Source organism: Chanos chanos, chromosome 14, assembly GCF_902362185.1.
Source record: "Chanos chanos chromosome 14, fChaCha1.1, whole genome shotgun sequence".
In the NCBI taxonomy this organism is placed as follows: Eukaryota; Metazoa; Chordata; class Actinopteri; order Gonorynchiformes; family Chanidae; genus Chanos; species Chanos chanos.
The window spans coordinates 7,370,753-7,384,035 of NC_044508.1; the positions used below are offsets into that span (position 1 = coordinate 7,370,753).

General features: G+C 39.2%; 1 protein-coding gene across 1 annotated transcript; it reads right to left on the reverse strand.

Moving 5' to 3' along the window:
* Positions 1-3,414: 3,414 nt before the first annotated feature.
* tbx1 (T-box transcription factor 1) lies at positions 3,415-13,068 on the reverse strand. Its single transcript, XM_030791884.1, has 8 exons — positions 13,035-13,068; positions 11,228-11,564; positions 8,132-8,233; positions 7,739-7,910; positions 7,005-7,160; positions 5,569-5,636; positions 4,796-4,896; positions 3,415-3,797 (listed from the first exon to the last, which is right to left on the reverse strand). Exons 1-8 carry the CDS (start codon positions 13,066-13,068, stop codon positions 3,415-3,417), a joined length of 1,353 nt encoding a protein of 450 aa, XP_030647744.1.
* Positions 13,069-13,283: the final 215 nt, after the last annotated feature.

A 13,283-nucleotide genomic window follows, 5' to 3' on the forward strand; every position in this document is an offset into this window, starting at 1 on the left:
TCACGCACACACACACACACACACACGCATTTGTTCACTTCTAGACATCTCATGCACCAGTATACAAAGAAATTAGTTTATATACCTCTTGAAACTGAAGAACAAGTTACATTTTATTTTCCCCTTAGGAACTTTAGATGGCTTCACGTCGTTATGAAATAATTGCATTATTAAAAACTAAATTGTCCAACCACTTTGTTCCTCCAGCCCCTCCTACTTTTTTAATTGTGGTAAGTTAGTACATAATAAATAATTCAGGTTTATCTCAAAACAGAGGAAATTAACTGTTTGTTCACATAATTTCCCGTCTTAAAAAATTCTGATATGAAATATTGTTTCATATTTAATTGTAAAGTATTAACTTGATATTAGATAAACAACCGGGTTTATACGTCAATTTATATGAGGTATATTTAAAATATTTCGGTCGGTTTGAGGTCGGCATAATTGGCTGACGTTTTTCATCGGGATCCATCACCGTTTGTCATGCGCAAATGTTTCCTTTGGGATAAGAGGTACCTCGGCGGCCGCAATTCTCTTCTCACGTATACTGTAAGCCTATTTTTGAACAGCACAGATAACTTCCAGTACATAAATAATAAGTATTCAGAGAGTTCCTCTTTGGTGTTTGAAAGCAGCGGTCAGTCTTTCATTCAGATGGCCATGGATCCTTTCCTCACCTGCGGGTCCCTTTGCCAGTCGTCTCTGTCGGAGAGCGGCGCAGGTTGGGTGACCGCTGACCCGACATCAAGGCGAAACACCGCAAGGAATAACACAGCTGTAACTGTCTAACGGAAGTGTCTTGGGTCCCGATGTCCCCTTCATCCTGTCGGACCAAACTCATTACCTTCAGCCCACACCGGCCTCACGCGAAGGGAGCCTCAATTCTCCAGACTGGCGCTTCCTGCTCAAGTCGCACCGGAACCTGAAATATTAGACCAGGGAAATATGTGCTGTACATGTCCACAAATATACAGTCGTTAAATGTTACTGACTTGTATGAAAAATACTATAACAGTGGAAGATGATGATGGAGCAATCACAGCACTTGTTCATCTTTTGATATACTTTACATTAATTTTTAGTGGCGTTTTTAGTGGTCACAGTTTAGACTAATTAAAACGGTCGACATAAAATGTTATATTTCACATTTATTTAATTAGAAGGAGTAAAACTAATAAATATTATACCTGATTCCACACAGGTTATATGTAGCATGTAGTCCATATTGACAGCTGTGTAGCCTACCACGGTGTAACGGTAATTTGCATTAAAGTACTACGAATGAAAGCGAAATAAAATAGCAGTTTTGATGAAGGAAAACTGGTCAAAAACAAACAAAAAAGCGAAAATGTCCGTCGAATGTGAGAATGGAACTCGTACCCGAGACGAAAATTATACGTCCAATTAGTCGTCCTCCAAAATTGCTGAAAACGTTGTTTAACCTTTGGTGCCTCGGAAAGTCGTTAGCAGTCAGAGGTCATTTGGAATACTAAAGTTCTTTTTCACAACCAGGAAACTGTCGCATTTGCGTTAATAAACTGATATCTTGATTTCTGCTAAAACTTTTATATACACATTTTATTTGTGAGAGACGCCATTATTATTATTATTATTATTATTATTATTATAAAAAAGAAACCTATTTAAAGTCTCAGCTGCTTTAACCCGTAAGCTTTCCTTTTTCTATAATCTGTCATTTTCTTTCGCGTCTGACGCCTCTGAATAATTTCTGGAGAACTAGCATTCGGTTATTTCAAACCCTATATATTGTTTTCCTAAGTAAAGCGAGGTGACTGATCATTTTAGACTTTTCTGAAGTCACACCCGCTATCAATCGGACTGATAAGACGAATGAGAGAAGAATGACGGTTTTGTTTGCATTCCCAGCCTTTTGAAGTTATGGAATTTACTGTTTGATGTTTATAAAGTTAGCCTACATGTTAATTTCAACTGTGCTAATTATGTAACGCATGACAAGAAAGAAGCGTAATTCATGACAAAATATATTTAACATTCAGACAACCACTTCGCTAGATTACGTTTAAGAATGTATATCGAATCTGAAGTTACCCCTGATTATATTTCATTGAAATATCGGCTGTATTTATTTACTAAAATTCCGTAGATGCAAAGTGAATCTAGTTTGATTCCAAGAAGAAAAAAAGACGTTATTAGATTCTTCTTAGTTTCCTTGGCACCAGTTTCGACATGATTGAATGCTGATTTCGTCAATATAAATCAGTTTTAAACTAAATTGTTAAAATTAATAGCTCTCCTTAAACTGGAGGAAAGTTTTTTTACAGTCACTCCAGATTTGCAGGTATGCATCCTAGTACTAAAAAAAAAAAAAAAAAGATTTATTTGAGACAGAAATGAAGTCACTTGTTTCAAAAAAGGTTTGTGAATGAGTATGCACGAGGGTGAAAATGAGTAACGACTTAAAACGTCCTTAAGCTTACTGCAGCACTTTCGTTTGAATTTTGTGGTAGTGTATTACCTCCTTTTCAACCTAAACATATATTAATGAGTTGGTTGAGTTGTTGGCAGTTAGTTCAAGCCTTCACTTTACTCCAATTCAAACATGTGAGTGAAATTAGATAAAATTGCTGGAAAAACTGCATGATACTTTAAAGAGGTAATGGAAAAAGTGATGTTGAAAGTAAAGAATTTTAATGTTTATTTTACAGGTACAGCAAGGTCATTGTGTCCATTTTGTATTTCACTGGGGTTGCTGTAACTCAGTGCTATGGTAGAAGAAGCCTTTCCAAACGACTCAAGTTCAATCAAGGAACAAAAAAAAAAAAAAAACAACATCTCAAGGCATCTGTGCACCTCTGGATGATCGCAAACATGCAAATATTCGGTCTATCTAGAAGCATGGTGGGCTCAGGAGTATATAACTTATGGCTTTTTTAAAGCAAAAAAAAAAAAAAAAAAAGAGACAAAAAGTGCATCCAACACAAAATTCAATCTCAGTCTGTGATAACATGTCCATTGTGATGGGCCTTCTTCTGGGTTTATGTGTTTGCTGGTCATTGTTTTCCGCCGCATACGCTGTCCAGGCTTTACTTGCCTCAGTTAAGTTCTCCCACTTTATTATCAGGAATTAAGATCCCCCAGCGTTTGTCTTTAGTTCCCACCAGGATACGAGTTCCGCTTAAATAAATATGGCCGTTTCTTCTTCCCTTATTTGAGAGTGTCCATCTCAGAAATGACACCTTTCCCCCTCGACTTCAACACGTTGTGGAACGCACGGTTTTGTGAGCGTGCGTGCCTCTTTGTGTTCGAGCGTGAGTGTGTGTGTGTGTGTGTGTGTGTGTGTGTGTGTGTGTGTGTTTAAGTATTTGTTTTGTCTACGTTCTACGTCCAAAAAGGCTCTTGTTGTCGGCAAAGGCAGTCCAGCCATGCACATTATCTTGGCCCATAATCGTAGTTAGCTGGCCCACTGGTGGCAGAATACATGTTGGCCGACGCTGGGTTCATATGCGGGTGGTAGCTATGTCCTCTTATGCCTGGTATCTGATAGGGGGATGGTCGAGTCTTGGTGCCCAAGTAGTGTTCGTACGTGGTGGGGTATTTGTAGGGGTGATGGTGCAGCGTGTCCGGAGGTTGGGGGTGACCCTCGATCCGAAGCTCGTGAGGGGGGCTCCTGTGCCCGGCTGTGAGGGGAACGGGGTGGAGGCCTCCTGGCACGGGCAGGGCCGGGCTCAGCACACGTGACATCAGCTGATGGGCGGGGTCAGCGTGGATGGGCGTGGCACTGGGGTCACGTTCGTATTCCCGTCGATTGTCTTCTGCAATGGAAGGAGAGAGCAATAACAAAAAAAAAAAATGAGAGAGTTAACAGGGTGGGGACGACCGCTGCGATTCAAAAATATTTGAATTAAACATTCATTTTCTTGGTGGAGACAAAAGAGCCTTTTATGTCACAATGGAACAACAATTTTTGAATGCTCTCAAAAGACCATTAGCCAAAAATACTCATTTTCGCTAAAAGCTTATTCTGTCCCGTGTGCTACGTGCTCACAACCCAACCACAATGAAAACTGTGTCTGTGCACTGTTGAAATAATTGGGTCACTCAGTTAAAAATGGTGTCTGAAAGCAATGATTGATGTTTATTATTTTCTCATTTGTAGTATATCACATTATTGTTTCACACATAGATCATTCCACATTTTGCACCACATCAGTAAAAATGAACCACATTAAAGAACCTCTGATGTGTTAAGCTTATTTTCTACCTTATAATGTTTCAAGATTTCTGTGGCTGTGCATAACTGCACTTAAATAGTATATGAAATTGACTGAAGTTTTCTGAACGAGCTCATAGTTAAATCACAAACTTTTGAGGGTTTTTTTTTTTTTTAGTTTATGTCTGTATGTTTGTATGTACATGGGTACACACACACACACACACGCATATGTGTGTGTGTGTGTGTGTGTGTGTGTGTACACATACGCACACACATTGATAAAGATGGTAAAAAAGGTCTGTTAGATCACGTGTGTCCTTCTGGTTTATTCTGGTTTGATCTATTTAAGGTTCAGCTAATGTTTCACAATCCTGTAACAGGACAAATGTTCATATGTAGCGCATTAGAAACTGTTACTGAAAAAATCAGGACACGTCATAACTGCAAACTAACTTATAACCCACTCAGGCCGGATTCCAAAGGATGACAGATTCTTTTACTTGGTTTCTTAGCCCTTTGAAATGACGAGCAATTTATATTAACGAAAGAACTGCAGGCAGAGACGAAAGGGAGAAACAGAAGGAGGGGGATGCAAACCTTTCTCAGTGCCATTCTGCTGTGGGGGAGAAGACATCGGGTTCCGGGTTCGAGCAAAAGCACTGATTATTGGCAGTGAACCAGGCCTGTGATTCCTGGGCCTAGAACAGACATGACACCGTCAGCAACACTAAACATAACCCAACATAACGTAAACAATAACAAACACAAACTCAGCGTGAAAACTCACTACACGCACATCTGCTATACATGTTTACAGACCATACATATTCACTATTAGCTCATCTATAGTCAATAAAGTGACTGTCTTCCACAGTATGACGTATATATAGACAAATGGCAAATACTGGATCAAATTGTAAGAACCCGTTTCCACAGCAACAGAAAACATAGGTTACAGCTTACATTACAACATACTCAATATTCAGACACATTTCAATACTCAATACTCTTGTAATTTACAGTGTTTATTTAACCTTGGCTAGGACTTTGATTGCAATCCTAGACTAAATATTGAGAAACTTTGTTTACGTTACAATACACATTCTTCATAGATTACAGATTGCTTTACACAAATGTGCGGATTATTAGAACATTCTTATTCATGTTTATATTGCTGGATGTATTCGATTTGGATTATAAACATGCTTTCTATTATCTGTTCTATTACTGCAGATTAATAACTGGTGGGCAGATAGTTTTTAAAACAATCTCAGTGCAGGTTTATTATTTTATTTGTTTCGTCCTCGCTCAGAAACAGAGAAAAATCTGCACATAAGGTCGCTGATGGAACAAACACAAAGTTTACTTACCAGTCTTCAGGGTCACAGTCTCTGAATCCCTTTGCAAAAGGATTACTAGCGATTTTTAGCTGGGTTATCTGAAACAAAATGGATAAAGAAGGCCATTAGGATCACGCACGATTGAAAACCTTCACTTGCAACAGATTCGTTTAGCTAATGTTTGTGTATCATTCACAATACATACACTGTTACTTCTTAAATGATACATTTACCTGCGACCATTTACAGAGAAAAAAATTATCCTAAAGCTACAATTAACAGGTCAGCTAGGCCTATGGTGTAGGGGAATTCATAAAATGATCTTTCGTTATGCGCGCGTTTTCTGTTGGTTATACTAAATATTAGAAAACTAAACTGAAAAAAACCCTTTAAAAAGTAAATTAATAAAAATGAGTTAGTAGTGACGAGCGTTAGGTGTGATTTTATTATCACCACAGTACATCCTTACGATGTTATTGATATTTGTTTTTTTTTTTTTTTATCTCAGCCCCATCCCAGTGAATAATTGGATAATTTACATGTTAAACAAATACCATACACAAATCGTGCAAAATGTCAGCTTCGCGATTGAGCGCGTCTGATTTGATTGGCACAAACGTTTTGCACGGTCGTGGATGAAGATATGTGCTCTTGATTTTCCGGAATGAGTTGAAAAACAAACGCAAACCCCCTCGGCAGGAGTTTGACAACGAAAGGTCAAACTGATAGAAGACAGAGCAGGAAAGACGGCAGGGGAAACAAAGACGGGGGAGAAAAAAAAAAGAAAAAAAAAACTGGACAGCTGTGCAGGAGCATCAGGGATATGGTACATAATGGAAGAAAAACTATCCTTTCGACATACTGCCTCAAGTTTTAAAGTCTATTTTAATAGACCACTCAATTTTACAAAAATAACTTTCTTTTGACAAAACGCACTTGTAGTAAACGTTTTACGTAGGGGGAATGTGTTATCATAGATGTTCTATGAAAACAATCATCAGATGTAGGCCTATACTTTTATTTCTGTTCATCAGGTTTTTTTTTTGTTTGTTTGTTTTTTTTTTTTAACTGAAGAGGGCAAATAGCCAACTGTTGAACAAATATAATAGTGGGAAATAGCCTACGCCAAACTCAAGATATGTAAGAATGTGAGACAACCCGTTCGCTGATTTCCCAATAGAAAATGTACCGCGGGATACAATACATTTGCAAGGACTGCGATACGTTGGACTGCGTTGAATATGTTAACAGGCATTTTGGGGTTCCAAACTGTACGCAGTGAGATGTACTGTCAAAAAGAAAGAAACTAAATAAAAAAAAAAAGAAAGCCAACAATATAGAACGTTCCTTGGAAACGGGAGCCGCTTGCTGTCTGGGTCTAGTTAGTTAGAAAGCTGAAGCAAATTCAAAGCCAAGTAACAATGCTGTACACAAAATGTACGCTAGAAATAATATTAAAGTCTCACCCTGTGGTTCTGATATGCTGTGACTGCCGTGAAGCGAGTTTCTTCGAAGACGAATGTTTTGTAATTTTCCTCGGCGTATTTCTCGCTGTCTTTTCGTGGGTCAACGTAGACCACATGGAATCTAGGCTGATACCTGTGCATGGAGTTCAGAATGATCTGCAAGAAAAACAGACGGGCGGCTAAGCATTAGACTCATTCCTGCATGAACAACTTTGTGAAATGGGTCCATTGTTTCCATTTTTGGCGCAAAACAGCACGAAGTGTGATTAACCATCTTAATGGGTCGGATGCATGTGTGCTTTAGCATTTTTTGGATAACTTGTTTTAACTTCATACTCCATAGACATAAAGAATGATATGCACAGACATAGCTATGTTTTGATAACTAGGTGGTTGCATTATTCACAATATTTTAAGATGTCGTATTATTCATTTTTTTTTACATTTATAACAAGTAGCCTACCAGAATTCATTATGGAATGTTGCCTCAGTTGGGCCTAACAAAATAATTGCGACCCTCACTGAAATATTACATCCAGTTTCACTGAGAAACACGCTGACTTGAATTGTAGCCTGCTCTTTCAGAATTACTCTAAACGAAATACAATGCATTGATTTAAAACGCTGTCTAACACTAAGAAGCCCATTTAATAACGCCAAAGCAATAACCACTAATGCTTTGCTCTCCGAGTCGCTCCCGAGTAACTATTGTCTCGTTTGAAGCATGTGCTTACATGTCCATTGTCATCCAGCAAGTTGTTGGTAAGTTTTAGTTTGTCGAAAGACACTATTTGTTTCATCCACTGGGCGCCCTTGGCCGGAGAATCAGGGTGGTAGTGAACTCTCCCCGGGGTAGCGGGATCCGCTTTACCTGCTACCAGCCACGAAGAACTATGAAAGGCATACCTAATTAAAACAGAGGACGGGAGAGAGATGATACAAACATTCAGTGGATTCTGTCATTCTAGGCGCACTTTGTAATTATACCTCATTCAACAATAAGGGGAAGCGGGAACCATATCGCTTTCCGTTCTACTTCCATAATTCCATAGGTGTGCTGAACCGGTTGTTATTGTTATGTGAGTGTAGCGCAATGGAAAGTTATCATATCTTTTGGTATAACTTACCGATATCGTTTGTCATCGACTGGTAGGAAGTCCATTAGGAGCATATAGTCAGCCATAGGATCCATCCCAAATATTTTAACTTGAAATGTTGGAAACATTCGCCTGGAATAGAAAATGTAGGTAGGCCTAATGTAAGAAGACATCTCCAATACCTCGATTCCATAGCAGAAGGAATCTTGTGTCTTTTAGATCTTTAAACGACTCAAGTGTCCACACTACAGTTATTCGTTTGGTACATTAACCTGTTTTATCCAGTTATTATACCAGATCCTATATTCTTCTAATGGATTGGATATCTAAAGAATACACCCCAAAAGAATATTAAACCACAAACTCATCTTAGTTTTAATTATTTCTCCGTAATTGCCTTGATTTTATATTAAATTTGTTTGAACATTAAAGTTACATATCGCTAATTCGAAAAAGGAAAAATTCTAAAGCACGAGGGTATTTGTATGTTACTCTCATAATATGATTTCGCCTCAAAGTCTGAAAGAAAAGTATATCACGTTCGAAAATTGTGTCTCGCCCCCCTTCCATTGCCGAGTTAATCTGTGCAATCATTTATTCATTTTTTCATTCTTGAAAAACTGTCGGTGGATTTTGCATTGAGTAGGCATCTTTTGATTGACCCACATACACATCCAATCCATCTGTCTGGTTCTCTCGCATACACACTCACCTGCATGCCAACACACACACACACACACACACACACACACACACACACACACACACACACACACACACATTCTGCACATTGTGTTCCAAACATTGTATTTTTCTTTTTATTTAAGCCGAACCAAGGAGCATTTTTTTTTTTACAAAGCACACTAGTGAAACTGATCCTAGAATCATCGCTCAATTAACGTCATTCTCTATTGAGGCCAAAGCTGTGCACTGGTGAGGTTAAAGTAGCGCTTAAAGTGTCTTCACTTGGATTCAATGTTGTGAGCGTCTTTGGACTGACAGATGATCCTTTGCAGCCTGACTAAAAAGTAGCAGGGAGTTAGGAAAAGTTTCGTGCAGTATCCCTGGACATACTTCTTCTTTTTTTCTTCTTCTTTCTTATTGTGCTATGTATTTCTGTTGCTGTACTCTTTAAATCGTGAAAGAAATTTAAAATAAATATGATGTATATAAACATCTATATCGTAAAGGCTATGTATACTTTTAAGAGACGTCTTATAGGCACATTCATAATGGCATTTTTTGTACTTCTGCTTCATAGGAAGTTTAAATTTGAAAGTAAAGCACTAAACAATAAGCTAAGACCATTATCAGGGGCGTCTACGCACACGTACAGAAAGTACTATATTTGCCAAGAGTGAAAACCTGACGAAAATTGAGATAATGTCCATTGGACATGGACACAAATTTGACAGGTTTTAGGCTAATGCGGTACATCTCAAAGAACAGTCAATTAGCTTTGATTTTAGCCGATTTTTTGCAGGCTACATAAAATACATATTTCAGTCCTTGAATTTCATTGCCGCGTCAAGCAGCTGCTTGTAAAATATGGTGATCACATGTTTACATATCTTAAGAGACTAATCTGAAACATATACTTGCAGACGTTTTGTGATTAAATTGTTTACTTCTGTTACTTGGTTGTACAGTAAATGTCTTAATATCGGCACACAAAATACGTGTACTCACAGTTGGGCCTACGGCTGCTAGTTTACAATTCTCGTTTGAGAGGTAAGCACAACCCCGGTAATGGTTGTTATGGATAAAAGTAAACGTATAATAAATAAATCGCTTACAGCGTGAGAATACGAGGATACAACATTTGTGGCAGGAGCAGAAGATGAATGAATTGACGAACAGAGAAATGTCCGTTTTGAAAAACGACTCGACACTTTAATGCATGGTGTATAAACTGTGCGCTAGTAAAGGCTAGTAGATCACTGTCCAAACAGTGAACATTATCTGTTTGAACAGAGGCATTATCAGTTTAAATAATCGGTAGGCATTTCAACCGCATCCTACATCACCAAAGAAAGGCCATAAGTGCAGCCTGGCTATCCTCTGCTTACAAGGGAGGGCATAAGCTGATGTCTTGTAATTGAATTTAATAACAGGCCATGGGCCTAGTTATAATGTTGCAGACTGCGTTTGCATTTTAACTTTTATGATTTTAAATGCACCATTCGCTGTTTTACTGCCTCGCGCGTTCATGACCGATGTTTACGTAATTGAACTCCTTTGCACAAAGCCATGATTTTTGAAAAAAAAAAAAGAAAGAAAAAGCATCGTTCTGTGTCATGTAGCTACTGATCGCTAAATCGAAAAACAACAACAATAACATTAGTCTCTCTCTTAGGATAGTTACCCGTTCATGCACAGTTCTAAACAGCGCGAAATATTTATATTTACCGTCAGATCTATGAATTTGGCAGGTCACATCCAGAGGGAGCCTCACAAACTCCTTTTAAATCTGTGTGAGAAGCCAACAGTCTTGTCGGGTCTTTTAAATCTGTACACTAAAACACATCATAGTGTTTGGCATTCCCACCACTAAAAATGTTTTGCCGCAATTGGTTTTCGCTCTTTGATTTGCCCAAATCACAAACTGTTAATGAAATGCACCGGTGCATCGTTTTCTGGTGTAACCTTTCTCCCACTATACTTATATTCCAGAGGCATCCTACAGACTATGTTAATTTAGTTTACATTTGCTTATACCCTTACATGTTGCTTATTTCTGAAAATGAACATTTTAATCAAACGTGAATGTGCATAGCTATGGCTTTGTTGCTCATTTGTAGCTAAATATTAAAAGCCATTTAAATAATAGATATCATTTTCTCTATTGCTGTACGATCGTTGCCTTGCTGTTTTGTTTTGTTTTGTTATGACAGCAGACGGTGATTGGGAAAGTGAAATAAATTTTTTAAAAGGTTCCGTCTCCTTCTTTGTTTTTTTGTGAATGGCACATTCTAAAATGAAGTATGTACGCCACACGGTTTATGTAGTTTCACGGTTTATGTAGATTCAGGTTGAATGTGTTCGGGACCAGCAGCATACCACAAGATTAATTCTAGATATCAACAGAGTTATGAACTTTCAAGTCTGAATGTCAGTAACACTCACCTGCCAGCCTTGGTAACAATCATCTCAGTCCCCAGTTGATTGAACTCATCCCACAGTGCTTTCATTTCCAGCTGAACGTTAATATTGGCCACTTTGGGGTTCTTCTTTATTAACGTCTTGTTTTGCGGGGAGCTCGAGGACGACGAAGAACAGTTCGACGCGCCAGTGTCACTCTGCTGGGCCTGGCTCGGGTTCGAGCCCGTGTAGCTATAGCCGTGTTGGGCGGCTGGACAAGGCTCGAAGTGGGTTTCATGTTGGCCGTACGGGTCCCCAGGGGATGGCGAGAGGTGATAATTCCCCGGTGTATTGAGGCTACTCAGGCTGCTCGTCGTGAAGGCTGCAACATCGCAAAAATGGGACAGCTGCGTCAGCCACGGACTGGATATTGCTGAAATCATTCCAAAAACCGGATTTACTATTGTGTGCTGCACTCGTTAATAACAAACAACCGCAAACAGTTGTATGATATGTTGAAGCCAGTTGTCAAAAAAGACATAAAGTTTCACGTCGCCTCTTCCAAGTGAAAGTTTTAAAAATGGTTTCCGTTTCGTGCATTTACAGTTTCTCGTTGCTTCTCGCTGTGTATCCAAAGTAAAGCCACTCTGACTGTAGGAAGGTATTCGATCGAAACTTCAGTATGGTAAAAAAAAATTATTTCGCTTTCAAATTCGAGCAGTCGCTGCTTAAAGCTCTCTCTCTCTCTCTCTCTCTCACACACTCTCTTTCTCTCTCTCTCTGACAAAAGAAGTTAAAGTTAATACGCGAATGAGCGTTGGGGTACAGCTACGCGTTCCATTTGTTTTCTGGGGTCTGCCCTCAGACGTGTTCCATGCGGCCTCTACACTGCGCTACTGCAGTATGCTAAACTGAAATCCAGACTTCTCTCTTATCTCCCGCAGAGGGCCTCCCCTTCACGATAAAACCGGTTCTTATTTCTATTTAGATAAGGAACTGCAGGTAATGTGGCTTTCCTCGCCTTGGGACGAGACTGATTGACAGTGAAGTGCGCCCCTTTTTAATGGGCTTTCCGGTACCCATTTACTTTTGGATAAGGGTATCACCCTCATCAGCATGCTCTAACAATAGAATGGCTGGCTGGCACGACGGAGTGTAAACTTTTAGTACGGTAAACAAACACCTACTCTACATGAACAAACAAACGGTAAACGTTGTGAGCTGATCGAACTGAAAAAAAAATCCCGTGCTATATGTTGTTTTAAAGGAGAGTAAGCAGATAAATCCCTCATTTATTGCTGCAATGTTATTTCCTATTATCAGCGTTTTTGCGGTCAGTCCAATACACACTCATATCCCACGCACCCACAGCCGTCACTAAGCATCCCAGTGCTTACTGAAGTTGATACTGATTTGTCTAAACAACTTGTGACATTTCCAAACCCGCTGGGTACTACGAACTACAGCCTTGTCTTACTATATTATTCGCCTATTTTCCATTCGTTGAAAGAATTTGCAATATCAACAGTATATACTGTGCAAGAGATTGCATTACTGATGTTTTTATTTTTTTGTTAAGTGGAACGGTTTCGCTCAGTCCAAGTGGGAAAAGACGGTTGTGATAGCCTATGTAGGTTTATCGTGCGTAGCTTTAAAATCCTTTCGGGCATTAAGCACGGATTAGTTCGCTTTTATACTCTTTTTGGAGGTTGGATCATGTGCATGATTTTACGTGGAAGAGTGTACAAAGTGCTTAAAAGCTACATGCAAATGCAATGTGTGAGACGAGTAAGACAACATTTCGGAGCAAGAGCACAAAATCACAAGGTTATTGACAAGAGTACGGCCGTACCTTCCATCTCTCTGGTGACCGTGCTGTAGTGCATTTTACAAGTTCTGTAGCCGTTTTGTGTAGGGAGCTTGTCCGGACCAGTGCCGTGTTTGTCAAATTCTGCGTTTCCTGCTTGCTCCGCTGCTGAAATCAGAGAGGCAATACTGAAAGCATTTGCCTTTGGAGAAAGGGGACCGCTGTCGTCCATAGGCGAGAAATCGAGTCCAGAAACCCCGTATTCCCCTTGCTCTCTCTCAGCGCTATTCCATA

Bases quoted from the DNA above. Each gene is read 5' to 3' on its own strand.
- tbx1 (XM_030791884.1), bottom strand. From the start codon at position 13,068: ATGCACTACAGCACGGTCACCAGAGAGATGGAAG. The intron at 11,565-13,034 runs GTACGGCCGTAC...GCGATGTTGCAG, and splicing joins GGTCACCAGAGAGATGGAAG to CCTTCACGACGAGCAGCCTG. The intron at 8,234-11,227 runs GTGAGTGTTACT...TTTCTATTCCAG, and splicing joins ATTGTTACCAAGGCTGGCAG to GCGAATGTTTCCAACATTTC.